Source organism: Anticarsia gemmatalis, chromosome 22, assembly GCF_050436995.1.
Source record: "Anticarsia gemmatalis isolate Benzon Research Colony breed Stoneville strain chromosome 22, ilAntGemm2 primary, whole genome shotgun sequence".
In the NCBI taxonomy this organism is placed as follows: Eukaryota; Metazoa; Arthropoda; class Insecta; order Lepidoptera; family Erebidae; genus Anticarsia; species Anticarsia gemmatalis.
Window position 1 is genome coordinate 4,230,925 of NC_134766.1, and position 26,591 is coordinate 4,257,515.

Here is a 26,591-nt window from a genome sequence, read left to right on the forward strand (position 1 = left end):
TTATCAAGCCTAGTTTCAATAAAACTTAATTAAAATTGTATCTATTCAATAAGCTTTCCGGTTATTAAAACCGCCATTAAAAATTCTACTCCCTTCGTTAGTACTTTAAAAAACGTATAATTTTGTTGAAGTAATTTTTCCTAACCCATAGCAAGTAATATTAGAAAATGTGTAAGTACGTCTATTTTGTTAAAAATGTCCTTTAACCATACAGAACGTTTGCACCCATTTTATTAAATTCATTGTACTATCTGAGCATATCCAATAAAGGCACAGGAAATCTGGCTTACATCCACCCCACTTAACTTAGTATGGCTTCCTATATCTTTCTTGTAACTCGATACGACTAAAAATAGTTGACTCAGATTTAATTTCCCGCCGCAACTCAAAATAACTGCCGGTCATAATTTAAGTAAAACGAAGTTAACACACGACCAAAAAGTTTTCATAAGAAGATTAAAAAAAAACCATAGACAATGTAAACTGACATTGATTTTGGCGGGAAACCACATGTCACATTTTTTTTTAATTCTTCTGTAGTACATACAGGCACGATTTGAACAAAAAGATTAGTATCTAAGTAGGTACAAATTGCAAAAATAAACTTAGACAAGACTGAACTGAGCATCATTTACACTGCAAGTGGCTAGGACAGGCATGCAAACCGCCTGTTCAACGAGATACAAACATAGTATACAATATTGGTATAAGCCGTGGGAACCGGTCGACTTGCCCACGAACACTGTCTACTGAGAAAATGTGAATCGAAAGGGCTCATTCGCAATAACGGAAGGATCGTGTTTAATGTAACTTGATTTGACTACAGGTCATCGTAATTTCATGATAACATTATAAATATTAATTTAAATGCTAATTCTTACAAGTTGGATATAAATTGGCATGCTTTATGTAAACGATTGCAATTTGAAAGTGCATTATAAATGTCGCTGAGTATAACACTTCCTTCTTGAAAGCAGAGACACAAATTTAAAGAACATGGGCTTCCTAAAAAGGTTTAATCTGAATTCGATCAAAGACAATATTAAACATAAAAATATTATTTAAAAAAAGATAATTCCCCTATTCTATTGTAAATTAAAATTGCAACGAGAAAGTTTAACAGTTTTACAAGAAAATTAAACATCATATCTAAGTAGGGACAATTAATGAAAAGTGTTTGTCCTCCGCCCTTAGCATTGAATTGATTCTAGAAAATACCGCGAAATAGTGGTTTGTGGTCGAATAGTGATTGATTGTACCTTTACATAACATTGTACCGGAACTGAGTTTGTCTAGGTAAAATATATTATGTAGATATTTCTTACTAAACTTGATCAATATAACTAGACTGGAATTAGGTATACAAATAACTTAGGTATTTTCTAAACAAGTCGTAAGCCGGATACTGAAGCGGAAAGGACTTTTAGCATAAGATATTAAAGTGACAGATAACCTACCTGACAGATTAACTGACATCTCAAAATTCCTTCTGATAAGTAACAGGTACCCTACTTATTGAAAGTTTTTAAACTAAGGCTTAACCACTCACTCTTCTACTTATTTCAAACCGAAGATGAGTACTTTATATAGTCACTGAGATACTTTGTATATACTAATATGTTACCATAGCTTCTATGGACATACATAATATTACGACTTTTTCCCACAAGGGTAAGCAGAGACCACCACTAGGTACAATCCTTAAAAACTTCCTTTGCCTCATTCACGTCCATACATCTTGTCATACAAGACCTGGAGTCGGCTTCCAGTCTAACCGAATGCAGCTAGGTATCAGTATTTTACATGGAGCAACTGCCTATCGGACCTCTACAACCCAGTTACCTAAGTTATAACACGAAACCCTTCGGTAAGACTGGTTGTCAGACTTTCAAGCTTCTAACAACTGTTAACGACTGTCAAAGATATCTGAAAATGACAGCCGGGATCCACAATTTAACGTGCCTTCCGAAACGCGGTATGTAACTTAAATGCAATTTACTAAGAACAGTTGTGCAGACAATAAGGTAATAATATAGTAACTGGCTTCAACATAAAGTTTAATTTCTCGAGCATCGATAATGCGCTCGGACGTAGTGTTTTACGTAAATAGTGTTCAGTGCGGTATTGCGTGCGCGTGCTGCCATCGCGCCCGCGCCCGCGCCGGTCGGTGTCAACAACTTACAGGTTTACACGATTAGGACGCGCGAAAAGTTGAACTGCGCTTTGCGTAAATATCAAGATAATATGTAATTTAAGATAACTAGCTTAAAAACTCGATATTGCCATTGTTAAATAAGTTTCTGATACAAAAATATGTTATTCTTGACTAATTTTGTTTTAAGCATAGATTGAAATATCAGATGTAGGCTTATGGCTAAGTGTGGGATAAACTATCTGATAGATATAGTGACGGCAGATGTATGAAAACAATTGGCAAAATTTCAGCTGATAAGCTAACAAAATTTGTTCGGAAGTGATGAAACTGGGGAACCTAAGATAAGTATCGTTTAATTTGTCATTTTTTTCAAAGTTTAACTTCAACAGAGAGTTCTTACATTACAATTTAAAAGAAAACAAATATTCCAGGACAAGTTAATTACGTTGTCTACTATTACTTAGGTACGCTTACACTTAATCAATGTTTCCGAACTACTTTCCAAACTTCTAGGTAAACCCTAGCAGTAAACTAGTTAACTTTTTCCTGCAGTTATGCACATAAACCGTGCAATGAGACGCGAGTCACCGCGCGAAGAGTGAAAGTCGTGACGTCAATAAAAAAGGAAAATGGCGGAAAATAAACCTAGTAAGTATTAGTTCATTAACCTTTTACTAGGTACCTATTACTACATATCATAGAAATGAATAGCGCGATATTCTACAGTCAGTACTAAAAAATATCGCGAGTTTGACATTTAAAATGTACTGCAAATAGGTAAAATAAAATAAATAAATATCATTGGACAACTCACACACGGTCATTTGATTCCAAACTAAGCAGAGCTTGTACTATGGTAACCAAATAACTGATAAACATACTTATATACTTTTAAATACATACTTATATATATAGATAAATTGACATCCAGGCTCAGAACAAATACTCGTGCTCATAAGGTACCTCTATAGTTCCTTGGACGCTAGAATCGTTGATCAGATTTAAGACCTAATAATTGTTACAACAATATTTGATGCCGAGTAAACTGTTTTTTTTTTAAGTCAACTCCCGCACTAAGAATTGCTTTTGTGTCTTGTGAATTGCTGTTGTTGTGGTTACACATACTTATCTATACTAATATTATAAAGCTGATGAGTTTGTTTGTATGAAAGCGCTTATCTCAGGAACTACTGGTCCGATTTGAAAAATTATGTTAGATAGCCCATTTATCGAGGATGGCTATAGGCTATAATCTTCACGCTACGACCAATAGGAGCTGAGTACCAGTAAAAAATGTTACAAAAACGGGGAAAAATTTCACCCATGTGACGCAAGCGAAGTTGCGCGGGTCAGCTAGTTATTAATATTATTATTTTAGATACTATTAATTTCTAAGGTACCCAACTACAATATAGACATAACTAATACGAAAGTCAACATAAACAATACCCCTATTGTATGTATTTGCTCCAACAATATCCAATTTGAGCTGATCTATTGAACATAAACTATCAACAGTGTTCCGAACAATCAAATTATGGCGGCCTGCGAACAAGTTAGGAGTAAACTAACAGCCACTTTACTATACTGAGAAGGTAAAGCACAACACACACTAGTTGCGAGTGCGGGTCGGAGTGTTTTTAACGCGTGAGCCGTGGTATACGATATCTTCGCACACAAAGCGGCTGCGGGTCAACCTGTCGATTTTGGACATAAATATAATAGCTTTAGTTGCATCGGTTTTTGGATGTATTGTCTTTTTTTATGTATTTATTCGCAAAAAAGAAAAAAATGGGTAAAGCGAAACGTGGGTGTATTTAAAAGTATCTCTGCCTACAACTTTGCGTATAACACACGTCACTACTCATCATTACCAACGCTGTACTCACGTATTAGACCCGCAGTCGTCCCGCAACCGCGTCGTGTGTGATACGCTCCTAATTCTTATATCAATAAATAACAGTATCCTTGACGTCTGATTGTGGTTCGGTTGATACAACTAACACCTACACACGCCTACGGGTTGCGCAACCCGTACACGTATAACCAAATGATAAAATGTCTAAATTTTGAGCTAGAAGGTGCCATTGGCCTTTTAACGTAGCAACCTGTCAAACGCTAAATTATGGTTGATGAGATTTGCATGGAAGTTTAAACGCTAATATATCTTTATATAGAGGTAATATGAAATATCTGTGGAAACGTTGTGGATTGTACGATAACTCATGTAATGTGTATAATTATTTACTGGCAAAACACATTGTACAATTGTTTGACAAAAGAAATATAAATTTACTCAATTAACGACAAAATAAACCATTTAGGAATCCACCAAACCAGTATGTATCAGTTATCAGGAGGATTTTTGACATTTTCTTTAATGAATTTGCTAAGCTTTTTAACTTTATCTCTAAGATAGGTTATCAGACACTTAGCAAAAGCTATGAAACTGGCTCTTTGGAAACTTGAAGAATACTTATTTTTACATAAGATATCCCATTTTAACTGGTATAATTATGCTCTCTGTACCGTGCTTATGATATAACCGACATATTAAAGCAATATAAACTAAATTGATCAGTCTTTCCTCAAAATATAGATAAGTACTATACTTATCAAATTAAAGTAATATGCAGACTTCAATCCAAATAAATCTTTGCGAAAAGGATTAATACATTTGAAAGGCATTTCCCTAACTCCGCGATAGTAATCAATAAACGATCATCTCAAGTACCACGTTTATAAATACAAGTTGTATTTGTACATGAGTCTGCAAGCGATTTGTTTACCGTGTCGCATCGTTATCGATCTGTCGGTTACCATGGCAACCAACTGATACACCTATCTGTGGCTATCTGCCTTCGGTCTTGTACAGGTTGTAAATCTCTGTGTTACATGGAATTTGTATGAAATTTTTGTGTATGGGTAGTATTAAATAATATTGAATGGTAAGCGTAGTAGGTTGAAAGTAGCGAAGTTGGTCGTGATAGAGCTTTTGTTTATAGAAGCTTAACATATTAGGTCGGGGAAAAAGTATTTTCGCATTATAGTATGTATGAACTTGTAATAAGATCTTTTTGGCTTCAAGAATCACAAATGAGTACACGGTTCATTAGGTTTCTTTCAGTGAACACGTGAGGTACCCAAATATCGAGCTTTTTTGTGTAGAGAAAAGATTTTATTACAAGTTCATACATACTATAATGCGAAAAGACTTTTTCCCCGACCTAATACATTTATACGTCACCTTTTTTTAAAAGTTAATCAGGACTAAGCCATGTCCTGAGGCTATCACGTATTTCAGTTGACAACTATTTTACTATGCTGTTGTAACTATGTCATACATTGTTTCCTCTTTTAGATTATAATGTTTAAAACGTTACGTCAAAGCAACAATGTACTGTAGCTCAAATCTCTATTACTATCGACTACCGACAACCGACCTGTCATCGAGAAATTTTGTATGAAAATCTGATCAGCGCCTCTGACGGGTGTCGTAGGAAATATTTTGGCGGTAAAATTCTAAACGTCAAAATTTCGATAATCGAAAGTACCGATGATACAGAATCGCGCTACTGTACCTCGATTCTCTACCACTATCGACTACCGACAACCGGCTAGCTATCGAAATTTTGACATTTAGAATGTAAGTACTGCCAAAATGTTTCCTACGACACCCGTCAGAGGCGCTGATCAGATTTTCATACAAAATTTCTCGATGACAGGTCGGTTGTCGGTAGTCGATAGTAATAGAAAATTGAGCTACAGCTGTCAATTGTTTAAAGTTTTAGCCAAATGCTGAGAGTGTGTAGGCATACAAAATGCAATCACATAGTGTCAGCGGCGGCGGCGGCGCTTGACCAAATGAGTTCATTTTGAATGGACTGCTCTCCTAATTTGCGGTCGTCTCATTAGCAGCCACGTTGCGCTTGTGTTACGTAAATAATTGGCAATCCTGACCGAAGTAATTTATGCGAATAATTGAATAACAGTTCGTATGGTTATGGTACGATAAAAATTACATGTTATATGTTTTGTAGAGGTCTACCTCCGTGGCACAGTGGTTTAGGTCAACACCCCATTGCGTCGGGAGGTCGTGGGTTTGATTCCCAAAAAATAATAATTGAGAGGTTGACGGGGTTATGAATAGATTTGAGTGTGGGTATAACCCTGCTGTGGCTTCTTTCACCACTTCATGAAAAGTATCGATTAGCGTATATTGAAAAATTCTTTTATACGTTTATTGTTGCTTTAAGTACTTGTAGTTTTTCAAACATTTATCTATAAACCGTGAAACTGTCCGTCAGTCATTCTCCAAATATGCAAGACTAACTCTAGCTAATGATATACATAACCAAATGTGCCTACTAAATAGTAGTCAAAACCACAGATAAAACAATATTCCGTACATTGTACAATCATACGAGGAAGCAAAACATTAATTTTCACGGAAATGTTGTTAGCTTGTGCCATATTGTAGTTAATAGTAGATAAATCATACGATATCAGACAATAAACGTCTATTAGAACGTTCTCGGAGAGGCGCATCGTACGGGCCCTACCAGTGCGGCATTGCTCTAGGTGGTACGGACTGGATTTGATTTATTTACAAGTGATATGCATAAGTATTATTATGTTAGCAGTTGACAATATTACATTGTGTAGATATACATATATTGCTTGCCTGTTTGCTATTTACTGGACGATTGGTGGGCTGAATCAGAAAGATGCTTGAATTCTTTCTAGTGTTACTGATATACTGATTATTTTAGTTATAGTCTTTTAAGTTATTTCAGGGCAGCAATCTCAGCTTTACATAAATCATAAATAAATAAATATTTCATAGATTTATTAGTTATTAAATATTTGTATTGTCCAGCTTACAAATACTCTTTTATATTTTGCTCAGAATGCTTTCTTTTTTTAGACAGATTTTTTTAGAATATATAAAATATTATTGTCTACCTAACACTCGGTAGTAGATATTCCTAATACAATATTGCACGCCCAATATGCTTCCAATCACTTCCAATACAAAACCAACATGAATGGCCGTACAGCGCTTATGTACATAAATCACAATGATAATATCAGTTACCGAAATAGAAACCGCCTATCTAATTTATTACTTCGTTAACAAATAAATGCACAACATTATTTACATAAATGGCGCCTCATTAGTTAACAATTTGTAAATATGTATCTCACAAACTTTGACTTAGATACTGAACAAACCAAACGACCAAACCATAGATAACAGAATTCTAATTTCTGTAGAGCAATTCTCTACAGTCGGTACTATCGAGTATCGAGCATTTAACACTTAAAATGTCTTACACTGTTAGTTCCTACGAAGCCCGCTAGAGGCGCTGATCAGACCGGTCGGTAAACAATCTGTGGGTTAAGCAACCTTGGCGCGGTCATTGCATAGATGGGTGACCGCATAGAGGTATTTGAGCTAGGCGTCTCCGTGCTTCGGAGGGCACGTAAAAAGTCGGTCCCGGCTGTTGTCTACTAAGATAAGAGTCGTTAAGCCATGTCAAAGGCCTTTCGGGCGGCTTGAACAACTTTGACACTAGGTTGACCACTAACCATACGACAAACGACAGTTGATAATAGTAGAGAATCGCGTTACTGTAGTCCAAACTTACACTTGCATTATGATCAAGATAATACTAGGATATAGAGAGGTCATGGAGGTCAGAGGTCATGACCCCTGAAATGAACTGAGCCTTTACTTAATCTCAAGGGAAATCCTTTTTCTTTGAAGTGCTGTTTTTTCCGAACGTCATAAAGATACTGTTGAATTTAATAAATAATACAATGAACCCTTGAAGCACAATATGATTATATTAACAGTAGCTGTAGTAGTACGATTGGTTAGACATCCCTAGACTTTTATGAACTTGCATTTATTGAAGTAGCCGGTCATACATTATTTAATATTCAGTGCCTTTTGAAAGAAATCCATGCACATTTTCTTACTCTGTCTGTCATAGAACAACGTTATATGTAATTACAGGAGCTTTTAAAGTTTTTGATACAAGGTCACAACGCGTAAGGTTCAACTATAACGCATAAAACAATCTTTAAGACATTTTGTATGGAATTAATGAAGTACAAGAAGTTTGTAGGGATCGTTACAAGTGGTGTTCTTCAGTTTCTGCCTACCCGAACGGGAAAAGGCGTGATTTTATATACATATGTACTAGCTGACCTGCGCAACTTCGCATGCGTCACATAAGAGAGAATCGGTCAAAATTTTCCCCGTTTTTGTAACATTTTTCCCTGTTACGCTGCTCCTATTGGTCGTAGCGTGATAATATATAGCCTATAGCCTTCCTCGATAAATGGGCTATCTAACACTGAAAGAATTTTTCAAATCGGACCAGTACTTCCCGAGATTAGCGCGTTCAAACAAACAAACAAACAAACTCTTCAGCTTTATAATATTAGTATAGATGTAAGAGATTATATTTCAGTTCGCATCAGTCATTAAGAACTTAATGATGTCTAGCAGATTTTAAATATAAATGCACCTCAAACTTAATTTCAAAGGAGACAACAATGTTTCCGTGTAATGTTCTACGGTGTACATAGTGATGTGTTCGGCCCACTTGAGTTATCTTTAAGAGGTCGAAGCAATCAGTTCAACTCGTTCACTGACCTACCACACGTAATGGCTTCTGTATTTTAAACTTATTTTATTTAGCTCAACGTTTGTAGGTACTATTTGTAGAGTAATTGAACGAAGAACTACGCACTGTCGACCAGTTTGATTTTCACATGTCGAATTTTAAGCCATGTTTTGTATAACATCAGCAAGTTGTATTCATAGTTTAATTAGGTATTAAAGACATCATCATTATTTCAATGGCTTAATTTTAGAAAAGAGTACTCTATTGCCATTCGGTAACATAGGAAACTTAGGAAAGGTACCCTATGAAAATGGGATAAATACCTACCTCTATTACGATATCAGACTACGAAATAGAAATTGAATGTACCTCTAAAGTCGGTAACGGAAAAGTAACGGAATCTCCGGTTGTCAGAGCAATTCACATATTATTTGTCTTCGAAAGACTATCTTATCGGATTAGGACTATCCATGGATATTTAGTGCCTCTCAAAAAGTTACTAAATACTCATTGTTTTAGTATTTTACAATCTGTCATCCCGACTACCAAACCCAAGAGAGACGGATACATTTTGTAAAATATCTCTCTCGTTAAAAAAAAGGTACTCATCGTCGCCGTAGCATCGACGCGTAATCGTGAAGGGGTGATTAATCTCTCCCCACCCCTTTCAGGCCGACTACGGATTTAAACCGTTCAGTCTAGACGTGGAACTTGCAAATAGGAAATACGGCCTCAGCCTGAGTGCTGTTACTAAACTCCCGGAGGTTTCATTTGCTTATGACGGTGCTGCACTGAAACGATCCGATTTAGCGCTGTACTGCGTAATGTGAATTGCGTATCGTTTAGCTGTAGAATTGATTTTGTGTACTACTATCATGTTAAGTAAATATTGTATACCTTCTTACTGCTTAACTTATTTCGCATATGAACACTGTGAAAGATGAATAGTAACATTACCGCTTAATGTTTTACATATAATATAGTTAACTCGATAGTAAAATCTGTGTTTGACTATTATAAGTTAAAACTCTAATGTTTAAAGTCACAAATACATCAAATATCCGAAATTGGCTATGTACTTCTCAATCTCATGAGCAATACCTACAAACAAATCTATACCGTTCATCTAATTGAAATAAATTGATAGAGTTTGCTACCAACGGCACCATGCTTTCTGACTAGTCTTTAACAGTACCATATATTGATGAAAGCATTGCTCCTCAATATCCCGCAATAATTCAGCACCTCACATCAATATATCTGTAATCTGTATGTAACGTTGTTTGCGCAGTTGTTTAGATTGGACATACCGGAGCGCTAACGGGCTGATGACCCGATTTACTGAACACACCTATTTCATAAGGCCAACGCTCCGGAATCGATTGTTTGTTAGTTTTGAGATGTTTACTTCAATTGGGAATTCCTATTAACATTGTTTTAAGTAGTTTATCTGTCAGAATTTAGCATTAAGCAAATTTTCTGCTTAAAATAGCATTGTATCCTTAATGAATGAAGACAAATTTTGCATTATCGGAATGTGAAACCCTACCTGCCAGCCAGCAATCGTCAAAACAATAAGAAATCTAAAAAAATAAGTTAAATATGTTCAAGATGAAGTGAATCTATCGTTATGTCGAAAAATCTAGTCATGATCGAAAGCGGACATGAAATTTCATATTGAAGATTGATTGCAGATACCTACACTTTTGAAGCCACAAAAACCGCGGAAATAAAATACCAAGCCAAAAATTTGGACTAAATTCAGTGTCAGTCCATATTAGTGTTGGCATTCCTAAAGTTTATTTTATAAACAACAATGTGTACCAAATGAGATACAGAACAATGGATTGTTTTGAATCAAACAAACAATTTTTAATTATCCCATTAAGGTGCTGTCAGACACAGACACTTCAAACATTACTAAACTGATTCAGAAGGCTCCATCTCTCGGGTCATTCACTTTCAAGTGATTCCGTGTAAATCCACAGCAAACAAAGCTTTTCTTTCTGAAATATTTGTTTAATAACGTCTCGAGTTTCCACCCTTCTTGTTGTTCAAACAAAACAACGTCCGAATAACGACCAAAATATTTAATGTATAATAGAATACGGGAATTAACGCGAACACGCATTTTACCTTAAAATGCCTAACGTTTCGGCGCAGGTTGCACTCGCCGTGGTCCCAGGCAGACAATTAAAATGCGTGTTCGCGTTAATTCCCGTATTCTATTATACATTAAACATGCAACGCGAGAGTTTAAAAGTTATGACCAAAATATTTTTCAAACTTTCTATCATAAGAACTTGGAAGCATAAAAACAACTTTAACTACACAATACAACCACAATTTACATTTATTTACAAAAACACCCAAAACATAACCTCAATAACCTCAAAATTTTTACCCGCCTTTTTGCCGCCATTATTGATTTTCACGTCGTCCATTTTGTGTTTTTTTGCGATAAGTCATAGTCACGTCTATGGCACCCACGAGCTCTAAACTTTTCGTAAAAAATAAAAAGTCGTTACGCCCGTGAGATCTCGATTCGGTTTGTGATTGAACTTGAGAACTGCCGCAAAAAATCCATTGATGGAAGTAATTCAACGATATGTTTACGAACATTTCCGTAGTGCTTTCTATATGGTTCAAATATTTATAGGTAACTGCTGAAATTAAAATAAACTAGCAATGGCGACGACAATACAATACATTACTTATGTACTTATAGCTGGACAAATAACAACTTCTTAAAATGATTATGCAACTTCACGGAATTAAAATATGAAGAGTGCCCTATTTCGTCACAATACTTAATGCTGATGATTTTCTAGGTAAGGTCAGCGAAGCGTACAAACAATAAGACGTCTTATCTAACAAAACAAGTGAAAAGTAACAGCAATTTACAACAATTTCAACTCATCAAATACAAACAAGTGCAATTACTTTCAATACTCTGGCAATATTTTGACACTGATACTTGCACTGTGGCTAGGGTTACCAAGTTCTATAGTCTCTTTTGATTTGTTTACAAATCTAGCGTTTGATTGTGTCAAAAAGGTCTAAGTATCTGCGTCCCCCACGTATGTGATCGACGATTGACCGCTAGTGTATTAGATATAATTACTATCAATTGTTACATACCTTGCATGCCTAAAAAATGTTTAATGTATTACTGCAAAGGCCACATTTGGCCAGCATGGTGGACTCAAAGCTTAACCTTCCCTCAATTCGGGAGACCCAGCAAAAAAAAACAGACTCGTATAATTGTTTAACGCGGTTCTTATGTTTTGGACCAAAGTACATATTTTAGTGAAATTTTCACTTGAATTTTAGGTCAATAAAAGCGTTTTTTGGACTATCAACCCTAACTTTATCGTTATTTGGAATATTTGGACACTGGTGACTAAACATAGAGTCATTATACTTCGAATATGTTTCTAACTGTCGAATGTTCCACATAATACAGCCATTGAGGAGAGAAGACAATACGTAGAACACTGTCTGTATGTAGGTTAACGTGAAGCAACGCACGTTAACGAGAGATCTATGAAAATTGAGATTTTCTTCAATGACATTCTGTTGTTTAAATAGCTTTATGGATTGTAGGTACAATAAAAACTGTATTTGTTTCTTAATCTTTAAAATCAGTGAACTGATTTAATTATACTGCTAATAATGATATAATGCTTTGAATTCTCGACTTTATTCCAGAGAAGAGAAAGATTACAGGGTATCTAGAAATCTGTTGTATCGTAAAAGCGAGGTTTTTTTAAGGAAATTAAAGAATAGACTAAAAGTAATTCACATTACTTTTCAATTCTATATAAGTATTAATTACGAAGATAGATTGTCTAGTAAATCTAGCAGGTATATAATATGTATCTTTTGTATTATACAGATATAAAAGAGTTATAATAATACATAGTTCATAATATTGATTGTCCGACTAGAGACAATACCGATCAGTTACGCGTCGTGGTCACCTTGATAGACGTAGGAAACAATATGGAGGACCCTCTTATTGTTTCAATATTACTATTACATATATGTACATACTACACAGAGCTAAGGTATTACAGATGATCTTCAGATACAAGTTAGACGTACACATAGACGTATAAGAGTAGAAACTAGGCACCTTTAGTCTTTCAGTCTTTTCTATTTTATTTCAGGCATCAGACTTCATATCTCAAAGAAAATACCAGCTGGTTCTCTCTTCCTACATGCAAATAGAATAATTGACAATTGAAAAAACCTGTTTTTTAAAGCATTATGTAAATAGTAGATTTAGGTTTGATATAAATCTGCTACAGCCTATGTTGTTTAAGGCAGACGAAGGCTATTGACATGGCGTAACAATAACTACTTATTAAAATTTTCTTCTTTTCACGTGTTCTCCGAAGGTTTCTTAGCGTAAGTTACAATAACCACTGGTATTATAAATATGATAAAAGACCAAAATACGAAACTGCGGACAGAATCTACTTATTATTCATCATCATCAGCCTAGCCTTTCTTACAACTATGTTGGAGTCGGCTTCCAGTCTCACCGGATACAGCTGGATACCAGTATTTTACATGGAGCGACTGTCTATCGGACCTCCACAACCCAGTTACCTGGGTTACAACACAATAGCCTTCGGTAAGACCGAAGAATCTACTTACTATGCGTAATCCATACTCCATACTAATATTATAAATGCAAAAGTAACTCTATCTGTCTGTCTGTCTGTTACTCAATCACGCCTAAACTACTGAACCAATTTGGTATGGAGATATTTTTATACCCGAGAAAGGACATACGCTACTTTTTACCCCGGGAAAATGACGCATTCCCATGGGAAAATTCAGGTAGCGGACGAAGTCGCAGGTAAAAGCTAGTCTACAATATATTTTTTCGATCTGTACAAATTATTTATGTGTCATAACTAGGGAATGCAATCCCGACTCGAGATCGTCAACTCGAGATCCCTCGCGATCAGAAATATTGTGGTGTTGGAGGGATTGTCCAGACCAACCACTAAATAAACTGCGCTTTCTGGTAAATAATAGTTTATTTGCAACTTAGCTTAAATAAAGTTCTAAGTAAGAGCGTACAGTACACAAAAGTAATTAAGAAGCACAGCACAGAAGGAGAGGAATAACATGAGCGATGGATTAAGCTAAGAAAGTTCATCAGCGTTAAATTTAGATCGCGAAGACTTAGCGCGCGGACCAGTGAGCAACGTTCGGCATGCGTGTCGCATCGAATGGTGTTAACGGTCGACTAGCGGCGGCTCACGCCCCGAGGTACATCTCGGTGCAAGGCGCCCGCGCAGGTAGCCGCGTGACGTCACAAGAGTCGGCAGGCGGCCGGCGCGTGGACATTCGTTCAAAACAACAATGTCATTAAACATATGCAAAAAAATGAAGATGTCATTGTGTTTGTAAAACATTATTTTTATGAATATTAATGAAAAGTAAAACTAGCGCGAAATATGTTTTGTGGATATTAGTGCCGTGCAGGGAAACTGAATTCGGCTTCGGCCGCTAATTCGGCCTCCGTGAAATTCAGGTTCCGTGCGGACATCTCTAGTGTTATGATTAAAATGTGCTGTACTTATATAGATTATACAATAGTTGTTTATATTAGTTTTAGGTTTCTGTACATAGTCTAGATATAAGTTTAATTTAATGTAATACAATTTAAGTTATAATTTGAGTTAGTTATAAGTTTAAAATGTAAGTAACAAAGTAGCTCCGCTACATCACTCCCCCCGTGAGACCGTTCCTATGGGCGATAATAAGCAGGAAATCTCACCCTACGACCCGATCTGGTAGTTCTGACAATATTCTCTTCAGCATCAGGACTACACTGGTTTGAACGATGTGTTGGTATGGGAGTATTAGTAGGTGTGTTAGCATGAGTGTAATTTTGAGTGCTAGTGTGATCATTAGTTTGATTGTTAGTGTGAGTGTTTGTGTGAGCGTCGGTGCGTGAATCACAGAGTATGTAGGCAGGTTTCAGTCTGTCTATGGATACTGTGACTGTTTTACCATTCAACACAATAGTAAAGACTTTATCAGTCCTAGATAACACCTCGTGAGGGCCAGAGTATGCAGGTTTTAGTGAGCCAGCTACAGTGTCATTGCGGAGAAAGACATGTGAAGATGTAGCCAGATCCTTGAAAACAAATGGAGAACGATGACCACTGTGACGCGATGCCTGTGGTGGCTTTAAAGAATTCACAAAGGACCGAATGCGAGATGTGTAGTATGCCATGTCGTGATACTCGTCCTTTGGGGGAAGAAAGAAATCACCTGGGAGTCTTAACGCCTCGCCGTAAAGCAGTTCTGCTGATGAGGTATTCAGGTCATCCTTCAAAGCCGTACGAATTCCTAACAGTACAAGAGGAAGTGACTCAACCCAGCAACTGTCAGCGTGGCAGGTTATGGCAGCTTTCAACTGCCGATGGAACCTCTCCACCATACCGTTAGACGCAGGATGATAAGCTGTGGTACGGCTATGGACAAAACCGGCCATGTCTGATAGCGACTTGAACAAAGCGGACTCGAACTGAGCTCCTCTGTCGGTCACAATTTTGAAAGGACAGCCAAAACGGGAAATCCAGCCACTTAACAAAGCTTTCGCCGTAGTTTCGGCGGTTATATCCGGGATCGGAATAGCTTCGGGCCAGCGAGTAAATCGGTCAATAGCTGTCAGACAGTACCGATATCCTAGCGACAGTGGCAATGGACCAACCAGATCAATGTGTACCACCTGGAAACGACCACTAGGAACACCATAAGAGCCTAAGGGAGCAGAAACGTGTCGCGTAACCTTACACCGCTGACACGGCAAACAGCTGCGAACCCACTCGCGACAGTCTTTGCGAACTCCCGGCCAAACGTAACGATCACTCACCAACTTAATCGTTGCTTTGGCCCCAGGGTGGCTTAGGGAATGCAAATTATCAAAGACTTGACGGCGGTAGGTGTTGACAACGTACGGCCTCGGAACGGGGCCACTTACGTCGCAGAACAACTCCGTATTGGTGCCAGGCAACCTAACCTTATCAAGAATCAAAGACGAGTTTCCAGTAAGTAGACGTGGCAGTTCTCGATCTCGGAGTTGAGCGGTTGCTAATGTCTCAGGGTCAATTGGCTGGATAACCTCCTCTACCCTGGACAAGGTGTCAGCAACAACATTGTCGCTGCCCGAGATGTGCCGTATGTCGGTGGAAAACTGCGAGATGAAATCCAAGTGACGATATTGCCTGGGTGAGCAGTTATCTTTTCTCGACGTGAACGCGAAGGTGAGCGGCTTGTGGTCCGTATAAATGATAAAGTCACGTGCCTCGACCATGTGTCTAAAGTGCTTGATGGCCTCGTAAATGGCTAAGAGCTCGCGGTCGTAGGGAGAGTACTTGGTCTGGGCAGGAGACAGCTTCTTGGAAAAGAATGCTAGTGGCTGCCAAGTACTACCCTTCAGCTGCTGTAAGACCGCACCTAACGCAACGTCGGAAGCATCGGCAACAAGTGCCAACTTCGCACTGCAGTCTGGATGTGCCAACAAAGCCGCGCGACACAACCCTTGTTTGCACGCCTCAAAGGCATCCAGTTCCTTCTGACCGAAGGTCACAGGATGAGAACCCTTGACAGGACCAGCCAAAAGCGCATTTAAAGGGGCTTGTTGTTGAGCTGCATCTGGTATGAACCGACGGTAAAAATTGAGCATCCCTAAAAATCGACGCAATTCTTTGACCGTTTTGGGCTGTGAAAAATTTAAAATGGCGTCCACTTTTTCAGGCAAGGGCTTAGTACCTTCCGAAGAAATCCTATAACCTAAGAAAGTAACCTCCGAAGCGGCAAAAACACACTTATTCGAGTTTAGCACCATACCAAAATTTCTAAGTCTGCTGAAAACTTCATGAAGATGGGCTTCATGAGTTTTCAGGTCTGCGCTAAAGACCAAAATGTCATCAATGTACGGGTAAACGAAATCTAGCCCTCGCAACATTTCATCGATGAAGCGTTGGAAGGTCTGACCCGCATTACGAAGTCCAAAAGTCATGTACGGGAATTCGTAGAGTCCAAAGGGGGTGGAAATGGCGGTTTTGGGAATATCGGCGGGATGGACGGGAATTTGCTGGTATGCTCTACTCAGGTCCAGGACTGAAAACACCTTACAGTTGGCAAGGTCGTGGGAAAAGTCCTGAATATTGCGGATTGGATATTTATCCGGTATCGTGCGTGCGTTAAGCCTACGGTAGTCACCACAGGGTCGCCAGCCATCCTTCTTCGGAGCCAGGTGTAAGGGTGAAGCCCAAGGAGACTCTGAGGGGCGACATATCCCCATCTGCAACATGGCCTCGAACTCCGCTTTGGCGATTTTCAATTTTTCTGGCGACAACCTGCGTGGAGAACACGACTCTGGTTGCCCTGGTGTAGTGCGAATGTAATGACAGGTGTTGTGTTTCGTGACGTTATTCAAACCAGGAGGTCGGGTGATCTCGGGGTACTGTGCTAGTATAGCATGATACACCGAGTCACCAGACTTAACCTTCACTGAAGAAATACTGTCGAAATTCGCGAATGAAACCGAGGCGGCGAGCCTAGTATGTGCGTCAACCAGCTGTTTACTGCGCACGTCTACCATTAAGTTGTAGTGGGATAAAAAATCCACACCTATTATCGCCTTTGTAACATCGGCTACAATAAATCGCCAAGGAAAGTCGCGACGCAAACCTATATTTAAAATTAAATTAATATGACCATAGGTACTAATTACGGAACCGTTAGCGGCACAAAGTTCTAAAGGTGCTTTGTCGCGTCGTTCCTTTGCGAATGAGTGGGGGAAAACACAGACATCACTACCAGTATCAATTAAAAATTTAATATTATTCCGTTTATCGGTTACAAATAAGCGGCCGTTATTGGGGCAGTCGTCGGCCGACATTACACACTGCCCTACACTTTTCCCGTGTAGTCGCACGGTTTGTCACACCTAGCCGCTTTGTCACCGAAATTGTAGTGGTACCAACAGGTAGGATGATTACGGTGGTTAGCACTCGACCGGGATCTTGATCGCGAGCGGTTACGGGAACGGTGGCGGCGCGAAGGAGAATGCTGCTGACCACTGGAACGTGAACTGTAGGACGCGCGGGTGCACTCATCTACCTTCAGTGACAGCTGCTCCACCATCTTCCTCAGCTCAGCGATTTCGCTTGCCGCGTCACGTGAGTTGCACGACGTGGCTGCCACGTTGCACGGTGCGACGGTCTCCTGGATGTTATCCGCAAGGTCGGCGAGCTGCTCCGGTGATAGGGACGTCTGTGATGCCAACACCGTCTGGACAATAGTGGGAAGACGCTGTCGCCACACGGTTTTGATGAAGTCCAGGGGCACAGAAGGTCCAGCGAGGTCCTGGAGATGGCGCAAAAACTGCGACGGTTTCCGGTCGCCGAGCTCCTCGTGGGTCAGGAGCTGCCGGATCTTCTTCTCGTGCGACGCGGAAAGTCGGCGCACCAGCTCGGTCTTGATCCTCTCGTACCTGTTCTCAGCTGGAGGAGTGAGGATGATGTCCTTCACGGCCTTGGCATGCACTACGTCGAGGTTGGACGTCACGTGGGCGAACTTAGCCGCGTCATCGTCGATGCCGTAGACTGCGAACTGGCCTTCCAGTAACGCGAACCATATTTCTGGATCCTCAGGGGAAAAGGAAGGCACCTTCAACCTCGTCTTCATTGGGTTGGGCGATGATTCGTCATCTACGAGTAGTGTGCATTTCCGCAATTTCCGCTTTCGGCGCATGGTTACATGATCGCCATCTTGTGACATCGCCGTGGCTGCCGAATCACTTCCGGAACCGCTCATGATGTGCTCAGTCGGGGTCACCAATGTGGTGTTGGAGGGATTGTCCAGACCAACCACTAAATAAACTGCGCTTTCTGGTAAATAATAGTTTATTTGCAACTTAGCTTAAATAAAGTTCTAAGTAAGAGCGTACAGTACACAAAAGTAATTAAGAAGCACAGCACAGAAGGAGAGGAATAACATGAGCGATGGATTAAGCTAAGAAAGTTCATCAGCGTTAAATTTAGATCGCGAAGACTTAGCGCGCGGACCAGTGAGCAACGTTCGGCATGCGTGTCGCATCGAATGGTGTTAACGGTCGACTAGCGGCGGCTCACGCCCCGAGGTACATCTCGGTGCAAGGCGCCCGCGCAGGTAGCCGCGTGACGTCACAAGAGTCGGCAGGCGGCCGGCGCGTGGACATTCGTTCAAAACAACAATGTCATTAAACATATGCAAAAAAATGAAGATGTCATTGTGTTTGTAAAACATTATTTTTATGAATATTAATGAAAAGTAAAACTAGCGCGAAATATGTTTTGTGGATATTAGTGCCGTGCAGGGAAACTGAATTCGGCTTCGGCCGCTAATTCGGCCTCCGTGAAATTCAGGTTCCGTGCGGACATCTCTAGTGTTATGATTAAAATGTGCTGTACTTATATAGATTATACAATAGTTGTTTATATTAGTTTTAGGTTTCTGTACATAGTCTAGATATAAGTTTAATTTAATGTAATACAATTTAAGTTATAATTTGAGTTAGTTATAAGTTTAAAATGTAAGTAACAAAGTAGCTCCGCTACAATATCAATCCCGCGGGATCCCGAGATTTTCGGGATCCCGTCTAGTTAGTAAAAATAATACAATTCGAACGGCTTGTTTAATGTAATATGTGTGTGATAGTGTGGTGAATGCAATAAATTATTATTTGAAAGAAAATAAAAGCCTTTATTTTTCAATATTACTAACAACGTAACATAATTAACAGGTGTAATAACATGAACATAATCAAAAAACTAGGTGTAGCTCCAGGAGATCAAAATAAAAAGTAATCACATGGCATTTTGAAAGTAGCCTCTTAATAAACAAAGTGTATCAATAGTACGAGCTTCTAATCGGCATCTTAAGTCTATTGCAATGTAGCCAACTGCTGAAAATGCCCTCTCCGACAATCCCGAACGGGATCTCGTCATATTATGCTTCGGGATTGATCCCGAAAAAATACACGGGATCTCGCGAGATCGGGATCCCGCGAGATCGGGATTGCATTCACTAGTCATAACGTAGTGACGTCATCAAGGACGGTATTGGAAAACAATATTATTGACAATAGACTATAGAGTGGAGTGGACCGAGGTATTGTGTTGTGCCTAAGTGGTATCTAATTGATCTGTTAGATATTAACTCAGTTGTTAATGGAATTGATTTGATTAAGACGTTATTGCTATGGCAGGTTTGATTGTATGTATTTGATATAGAGCGTAGCTTGGATAGTAGGTAAAGCTCTCTTGAAATTACATTAATAATGTTCAGTTGAAAAGTTTCTTAGCTTATAAACTGTCTGGTTGCATTTTTATTGTCTAACATTATAATTGATGAACAAGCATGCGATTTTGTAACTACGGTCAGTAGAAGCCAACTTTAATTTAGACCAAACTACCCAACTAGTTTAGACTAACTTGTGCCAAAACGTCAAGAAAAACAAAATAAAATGCTTTTTTTGTGTAACTAAATATGCAACAACTGATCACATAAATGTAATTCTGGTATTATTCTTTGTTTTAAACAAATTTTACGTAGTTTTCTTTGTTTTAAATATATTTTACGGCCTGGTTAAGTAAAGTACCTACTTAGTAAAGATGACCAACACTTGCGCGTAATCTTCAAGGAAGCGAATTCCTAATATTTTTTGCTCACAAATAATCGCATCAAATCTGAAAGGAACGAATTTTATATTACATATTCATAATTATACAATACAGATATCGAAAATTTAAACCCACAAACATACAAATAACCCACATACAAGAATAACGAGAGCGTTATCATAAACAATAGATTCACGTTAGCTTCGATCTACTGATCTGTTTTCCATGCCGTGTTCTCATGGGACTCGCTAAGTGTTCGTATTAGTATTCCTAATGTAGTTTAATTGTTCGCTATTTGTTCTGTGACCCGTGACTTGTGGAACACGTGATGATATTGAAATATGTCAATAAGAATTGTACTCTGCCATATTATTATATCATGTATATTTTTTTGTTTATTTGCAAGGATATTGAAGTAATTAAGTTTCTGTTTTGAGTAGCAAATTGCTGAGATTTTTCTGGTTGAATTTTTAGCTCAAGAATAAATGTTCTTAATGTAAGATCTCTTTATAGGTCAAAGCAAATCTTAGACCATTTCATTCATATTAACCAACTATATCAAATCTAGACGTAATAATACGTATGTGTGCATGTTCATTCGCCATGTATATACGAACATACACCATAACAAATATACATATGTAGATACATAATATCACGCCGAAAAACCCAAAGAGGAAAGCATAGATGTACAAAATATAACCACGTTTATCCATTATCAAAGAGGTCCATATAATAGGATGTAGGTACGTATTTTATACACTCCAAACCCTATCTCCAATCGACTGCATAAGCCTCTTGCAATTTTACTCCAATACGCTGTTATCCAGCTATTAGACGAAACAAACATGGAACAAATACAATTAACCTTTATTTAGAACGTTTTCCGCTCTTTACAAGGTAGATAACAGACCCTTTTAACTACCATTTAACTCTAGTTAATCGTATTCAATGTACACAAGTCCTGATTGGATCATGAACGAATGCTGACTGTCGAAAATCACGCAATATCTCCGATTCAATTTGCCGACCGGGTGCAATAAACTTTGCTAGACACGATCGAAATTTACAAAAAACAACATGGCTGATTTTAAATTGCGTGATCCTGAAATGAAGTTACGGTCTTTATGGTATTTTTTTGAGACGTTAAGCGTTATTTTAGCGATTTATTTGTATTTACTTCGATTGTCGTATAAAAGTTAAAAAGTATAATATGAGATTTGTGTTAAAAGCTGCTCTATTTCTATAATAATATACCGATATCATTATAGATACTTTTTAATCGCGAAATGTTTTCGCGCAGACAAAGTCACGGTAGCTAGTAGATCATAACCAAGACAAATAAAAGCAACTTTAGAAATAATATTAATAAAGTTTTGACTCGGGAGCGAACAGCATAACTTAGAAACTGATCTAGCTATTAATTTACCTGCAAACTGCAAGCAAACAAACAAAACAAACATAGTATCCATCTCACAACTCGCACAGAGAACTCTAAATTGTCGGACATGTTTCAAATGCGAAATGTGAATATTGGAAAATGGATGAGTCCCTAAGGTCAGTGACATTTTGAAGCAACAACGATGGATAATTTTTTTTTCAGCAGGTATTTTTTATAACATCGCTACCAGTAGTTCGAAGCTTGAAAGTCTGACAACCAGTCTTACCGAAGGGTATCGTGTTACAACCCAGGTAACTGGGTTGTGGAGGTCAGATAGGCAGTCGCTCCATGTAAAACACTGGTAGGTATTCAGCTGCATCCAGCAAGACTGGACGCGACTCCAACATAGTTGGAAGTAAGGCTATGCTGATGATGATGAGATATTTTTAAGTTTAAAGTAAGCTTGGCAACAGGAGTTTTGAAAAAGTAACGCAATTTTTCAAGCGTTTTAAAAAGTAGATGAAATTATGCAGTTACAGCGAACTAAGATCTCGTGTTAAAAAGCAATTATTCTTTTCTACGAGTCTAGGTTTAAAGATTTAACTCTAGCTATTTTATACAATTTCTCTCTGAGACTTACAAAAATGGTGCTATTAGTCACAGTAATTAAAATATACTACTGAATATTTATGGACAGCCATTTTCCTTAAAACACGGTAGATTGTTAACTTTCATCTTTCGTTCAATTAAATAGTTTTTAAGCTAATGTCAAAGATTCAATATAGGCACCAGATACAATATTTATAATAAAAAATAATAATAATTATGCCCAAAAACAATGCGCGCAAAAGGAAATTATGGAAGTCATAGACAAGTGTAGATAAAAAATGCTAAAGAATTTGTCTCCATAGCAAGTATACCGTAATGGCTGTTTTCATGTTGATCAGAAACAATGATGGCCTGGTAATAATAAGGTTAGGGACTTAAATGTCGCGTAAAATGTCGGCTCCAGAAAGATCTACCATCTCTAATAATATTACGCCTATAATGTCAACAGGGAAAATAGCAGCAAAATGTCAATGTAGATGAAAACGGAGGATGGAAAGGTTGTGTGGTAGCTCAAAATATTTTTATAGGCACAGTATAGGTTGAAATTTAAATAAAATTACTGATTCATGAAGTATTTTTTTTGACATTTCACCGGGATTCTATTATTTCAAGAGTAGATTGAAACTACTCTTGTCGTCTCTTGTGGTCAGAACTCAATCAAGCCCTTATTTGCAGGCTTAAAAACGTTGCAAATTAAGTCATTATATATAAATAATAATCGAACTTACGTATTTTGACTAAAAGATAAACAAAGATACCTATTTAATAAGCACAAAACACCAAGAAATCAGTCAGGTAAATTATTTTCTAATGAGGTAATAAAGCATTCTTGATTTAAAAGTCAGTATTCTCTCCGACTTTTGCGATGGCTGTTTGCATCGTCTGAGTGCCAATAAAAAACAATTCACAGTTAGGTCAAGTACGTGACTCAATAAAAAAACACACCGTGCTTAATTGTGTCTATGGCAATCTATTAAAACTATATTGATGGCTTCTCGCACGCTAACAATTACAATTTCTATTGCACGCTATATTTAGAATGTATTGAACTATCCGATGGAGGGAACAATTATTTTAGATTTGCTGTAGCTTAGTCATATTAGAAAACAATCGCAAGATACTTATGTTTTAAAAATGTCGTTTTAAATTACAGAAGCAGCAGCTTATAGAAAATTTTAATCACGAAACTTTTAATTCAGAATTTTACTAGTTTTAAGTGTTTCGTGTCTTTTCTAGTCTTATTCCATTTACTTAACAACTTCCTTGTATTTGCGGAAGGAACTATATTTTTAATTTTGCAATTTTTTAAACTACAATTTCAGGTGTCAATTCTTTTTTTTTACTAGGAATTCCTGTATTCTAGTGGCCATGCAACCGCCAAAAACCCGGAACCGGGAACAGCTATTTGAACTGTTTCAATTGAAAGGCAAATCAAATTACAAACGTGGCGGCACAAAAATTCGTTCTAAACTGACCGTGTGGGTTCAATATTCACACGAACCATTCAGATAGCTTTTTCACCCTCTATTTTTTTAATACGCAGGCATTTTTATGGATGCTGTTTCTGGTAACATTTGTAAGATTATTATGCATGCATATTTATATTATTGGAAGCAATAAGCCCTTAATTCTTCAGGGAGCGTTAAAATTTTATTTTGTGGTAGACTTCTCTTGGTTATATGTGTTTGTGAAATCGCCATGTTGTCTCATTTACTACAAAAATATAATCACGCCAGTAGGTCGAGACCAGACCACAAATTGTAGAGTAAACTGTAATATTGAACAAATACCCAAACATATAAGTGCAGTGAAAGCTCTGAATTTTCTTTTTCAATTTATGGTGCAACACACTGTTGGGTAAAGACTTTGTCTACGTCACTACCGACCAGTCCTATCGTGAAAAAGTTACCGCCAAAGATAATGCTACAAAGCAAAAAAGAGAACTTGTTATCATAGTGCAAAGATACACAACCTCTCATGGGTGGTTTGTATGTCCACAGTTAAGTTAAACGATCTATAATTAAACTGTACTCGTAAACATTCAGCGCGTGCTAGCATCGATTGACAATCAGTGAGTCACTGGCGACGGAGGGGACTAATCTGAGTGACTGTCCCGGACACACGTAGACTATTTAAATAACAAGTACTTGTGAATACCTTGTGGAATAAACGTATAGGAATTGAGTCTGAGTACCCCTATTTGTTCACTATTCTATGAACTTTTCAAGTAGTATTTCTGAGAGTTTTATACAAGTCTTAAGGCATCTAACTAGACTACTAGACAAATATGTGCCAAATTATTTTTCCGAAGTAGATCTCTAACTACTATATTACTGAACTTCAGAACGTTTATCCTCAGTTTATTACTACATAGCAATTAAAACTATAAGTGTCAATATTTCACATACCAGAATATATTATTCATGGGCTATCCACTTGAGACGCAAGTGTGATTTTACCTATATAAGTATGTATAAATAAATGATTTGAAAAATTCTTCAATACTTATGATAAACTTCTTAATATCTTCAAAAAGATATTAAGTCACGTACTCTTCAAACTATCATCTTTCATGGGAAAATGTTTCACTAGTAAATCAATCCGTTAACTGGCAAACTTGATTGCTCCACAAGCGTAATAATAAACAATATTGCATCACTGTAATCATAGACTTCTGCACCGATCATCATAATAGAGGCTATTGCTATCCAAACCTCTTTGTTTCGAAACTGCATGATTAAGAGGCCACCACGTTTGGAAAAGCCAAAATACTTCGGTAACGTGACTTAACGTGAGGCAATTAATTACTCTTTTAAATGCACTTTGTAAGTATGGTTTTGTTAGAAAAGGTTATGTAATGTAGAGTACTGTTTAGCTGAATGATTGACATATCTGTAGGCGATATATTGTATGAAATAAGTTGGTGACTTGTTAACAACATGGCGAAAGATTCATTATCAATGCTTTTGTTTTTAAAAATGGCGACCTGTTGTCAAAATTGTGTATAGATTATAGACAGAAACTGCCCTATTGTATGTCCTTTTTCCTTGGCATCTTTTGCTATCGCATATCCCACTACAAGCAAACGTTCTTTTTTTGTAAATATTTTTCATGTCCTGATTTGTAGCAAAAATAAAGACTACGGACTGACCTATGAATCAAAAACTTTGCATTAATTAATATCTCGTCTTATTAAGCATCCATTTAACTAATACACGACGATTGACAACATTTTAAAAACAAAATGACAGCGTTATTACTCGTCTTTGTTTACAAACAACTTGAAATCTAGTTCAAGTGACGCCGTGAACGGGTTTCTACTGACTCTCTGATACAGTTTGACCACTTACGTCCACCGTGGCTTGATGAATGACACGTTACGTCATGGTACATAACACTTTACAAATTATAATTTATTATTGGCCTTAATGAACTTGTTAAATGAAAGAACATAACTTTAGAAATCTACGTACTAGAGCATAGTTGTGGCAGTGAATATAATGCGAAAGAAGTCAAATGTCTGGTATGTGTTAGACAGGAAGAAAAAAAGGGGCTAAAAAAGTGTATGATAGTGAAATTCTGAGGAAAATTTCTTTGTAACTCTACATAAAATGGAAAATGGGCTACAATCAGCAACGTTACTTTAATGGAAGTCACTTTTTTTTAGCATCTTGTAAATATCATTTTGACAGGTTTTATAGAGACCAAGGTGTGTAATAGTCACTCTGCTTAAATATATCTAAATCAAGTTTTTAGATTAGTTATTGCTATGTAACGAAATGACAGAGTTTAAGTACCAGCATAGAATACCGAAAGCTAAGAGTTAAGGAACTAACAAAATATTATGAGTTTGTATAGTAAAGCACCAAACGTCTAGACATCAAGAGCAATATAAATAAATACGATGGCAATACTATAATAATGATGAATCGACTTCTACTGAAAGAACAGTAAAGAATACCGATTACGTCATCACCAAAAGTGTTAAATTAGTTGAGATTATTACATTGCATCACAATCAGTCTATCATCATATTACACGTACAATATTACAAAACAGACTCAAAAATCTGAGCGTGGAACAACACTGTTGTTGCACTGGCAACA

At 37.5% G+C, this 26,591-nt stretch overlaps 2 protein-coding genes across 2 annotated transcripts in view; both read right to left on the reverse strand.

The window, feature by feature from the left end:
* LOC142982536 (uncharacterized) overlaps positions 1-26,591 on the reverse strand; it is a 90,572-nt gene that overhangs the window by 41,720 nt on the left and 22,261 nt on the right. The window lies entirely within an intron of this gene.
* On the reverse strand, positions 17,743-18,648 carry LOC142982808 (uncharacterized). Its single transcript, XM_076129492.1, has one exon. It carries the CDS (start codon positions 18,646-18,648, stop codon positions 17,743-17,745), a length of 906 nt encoding a protein of 301 aa, XP_075985607.1.

Excerpts from the sequence above, each read along its gene's own strand:
- LOC142982808 (XM_076129492.1), bottom strand. The coding sequence starts at position 18,648 with ATGAGCGGTTCCGGAAGTGATTCGGCAGCCACGGCGATGTCACAAGAT.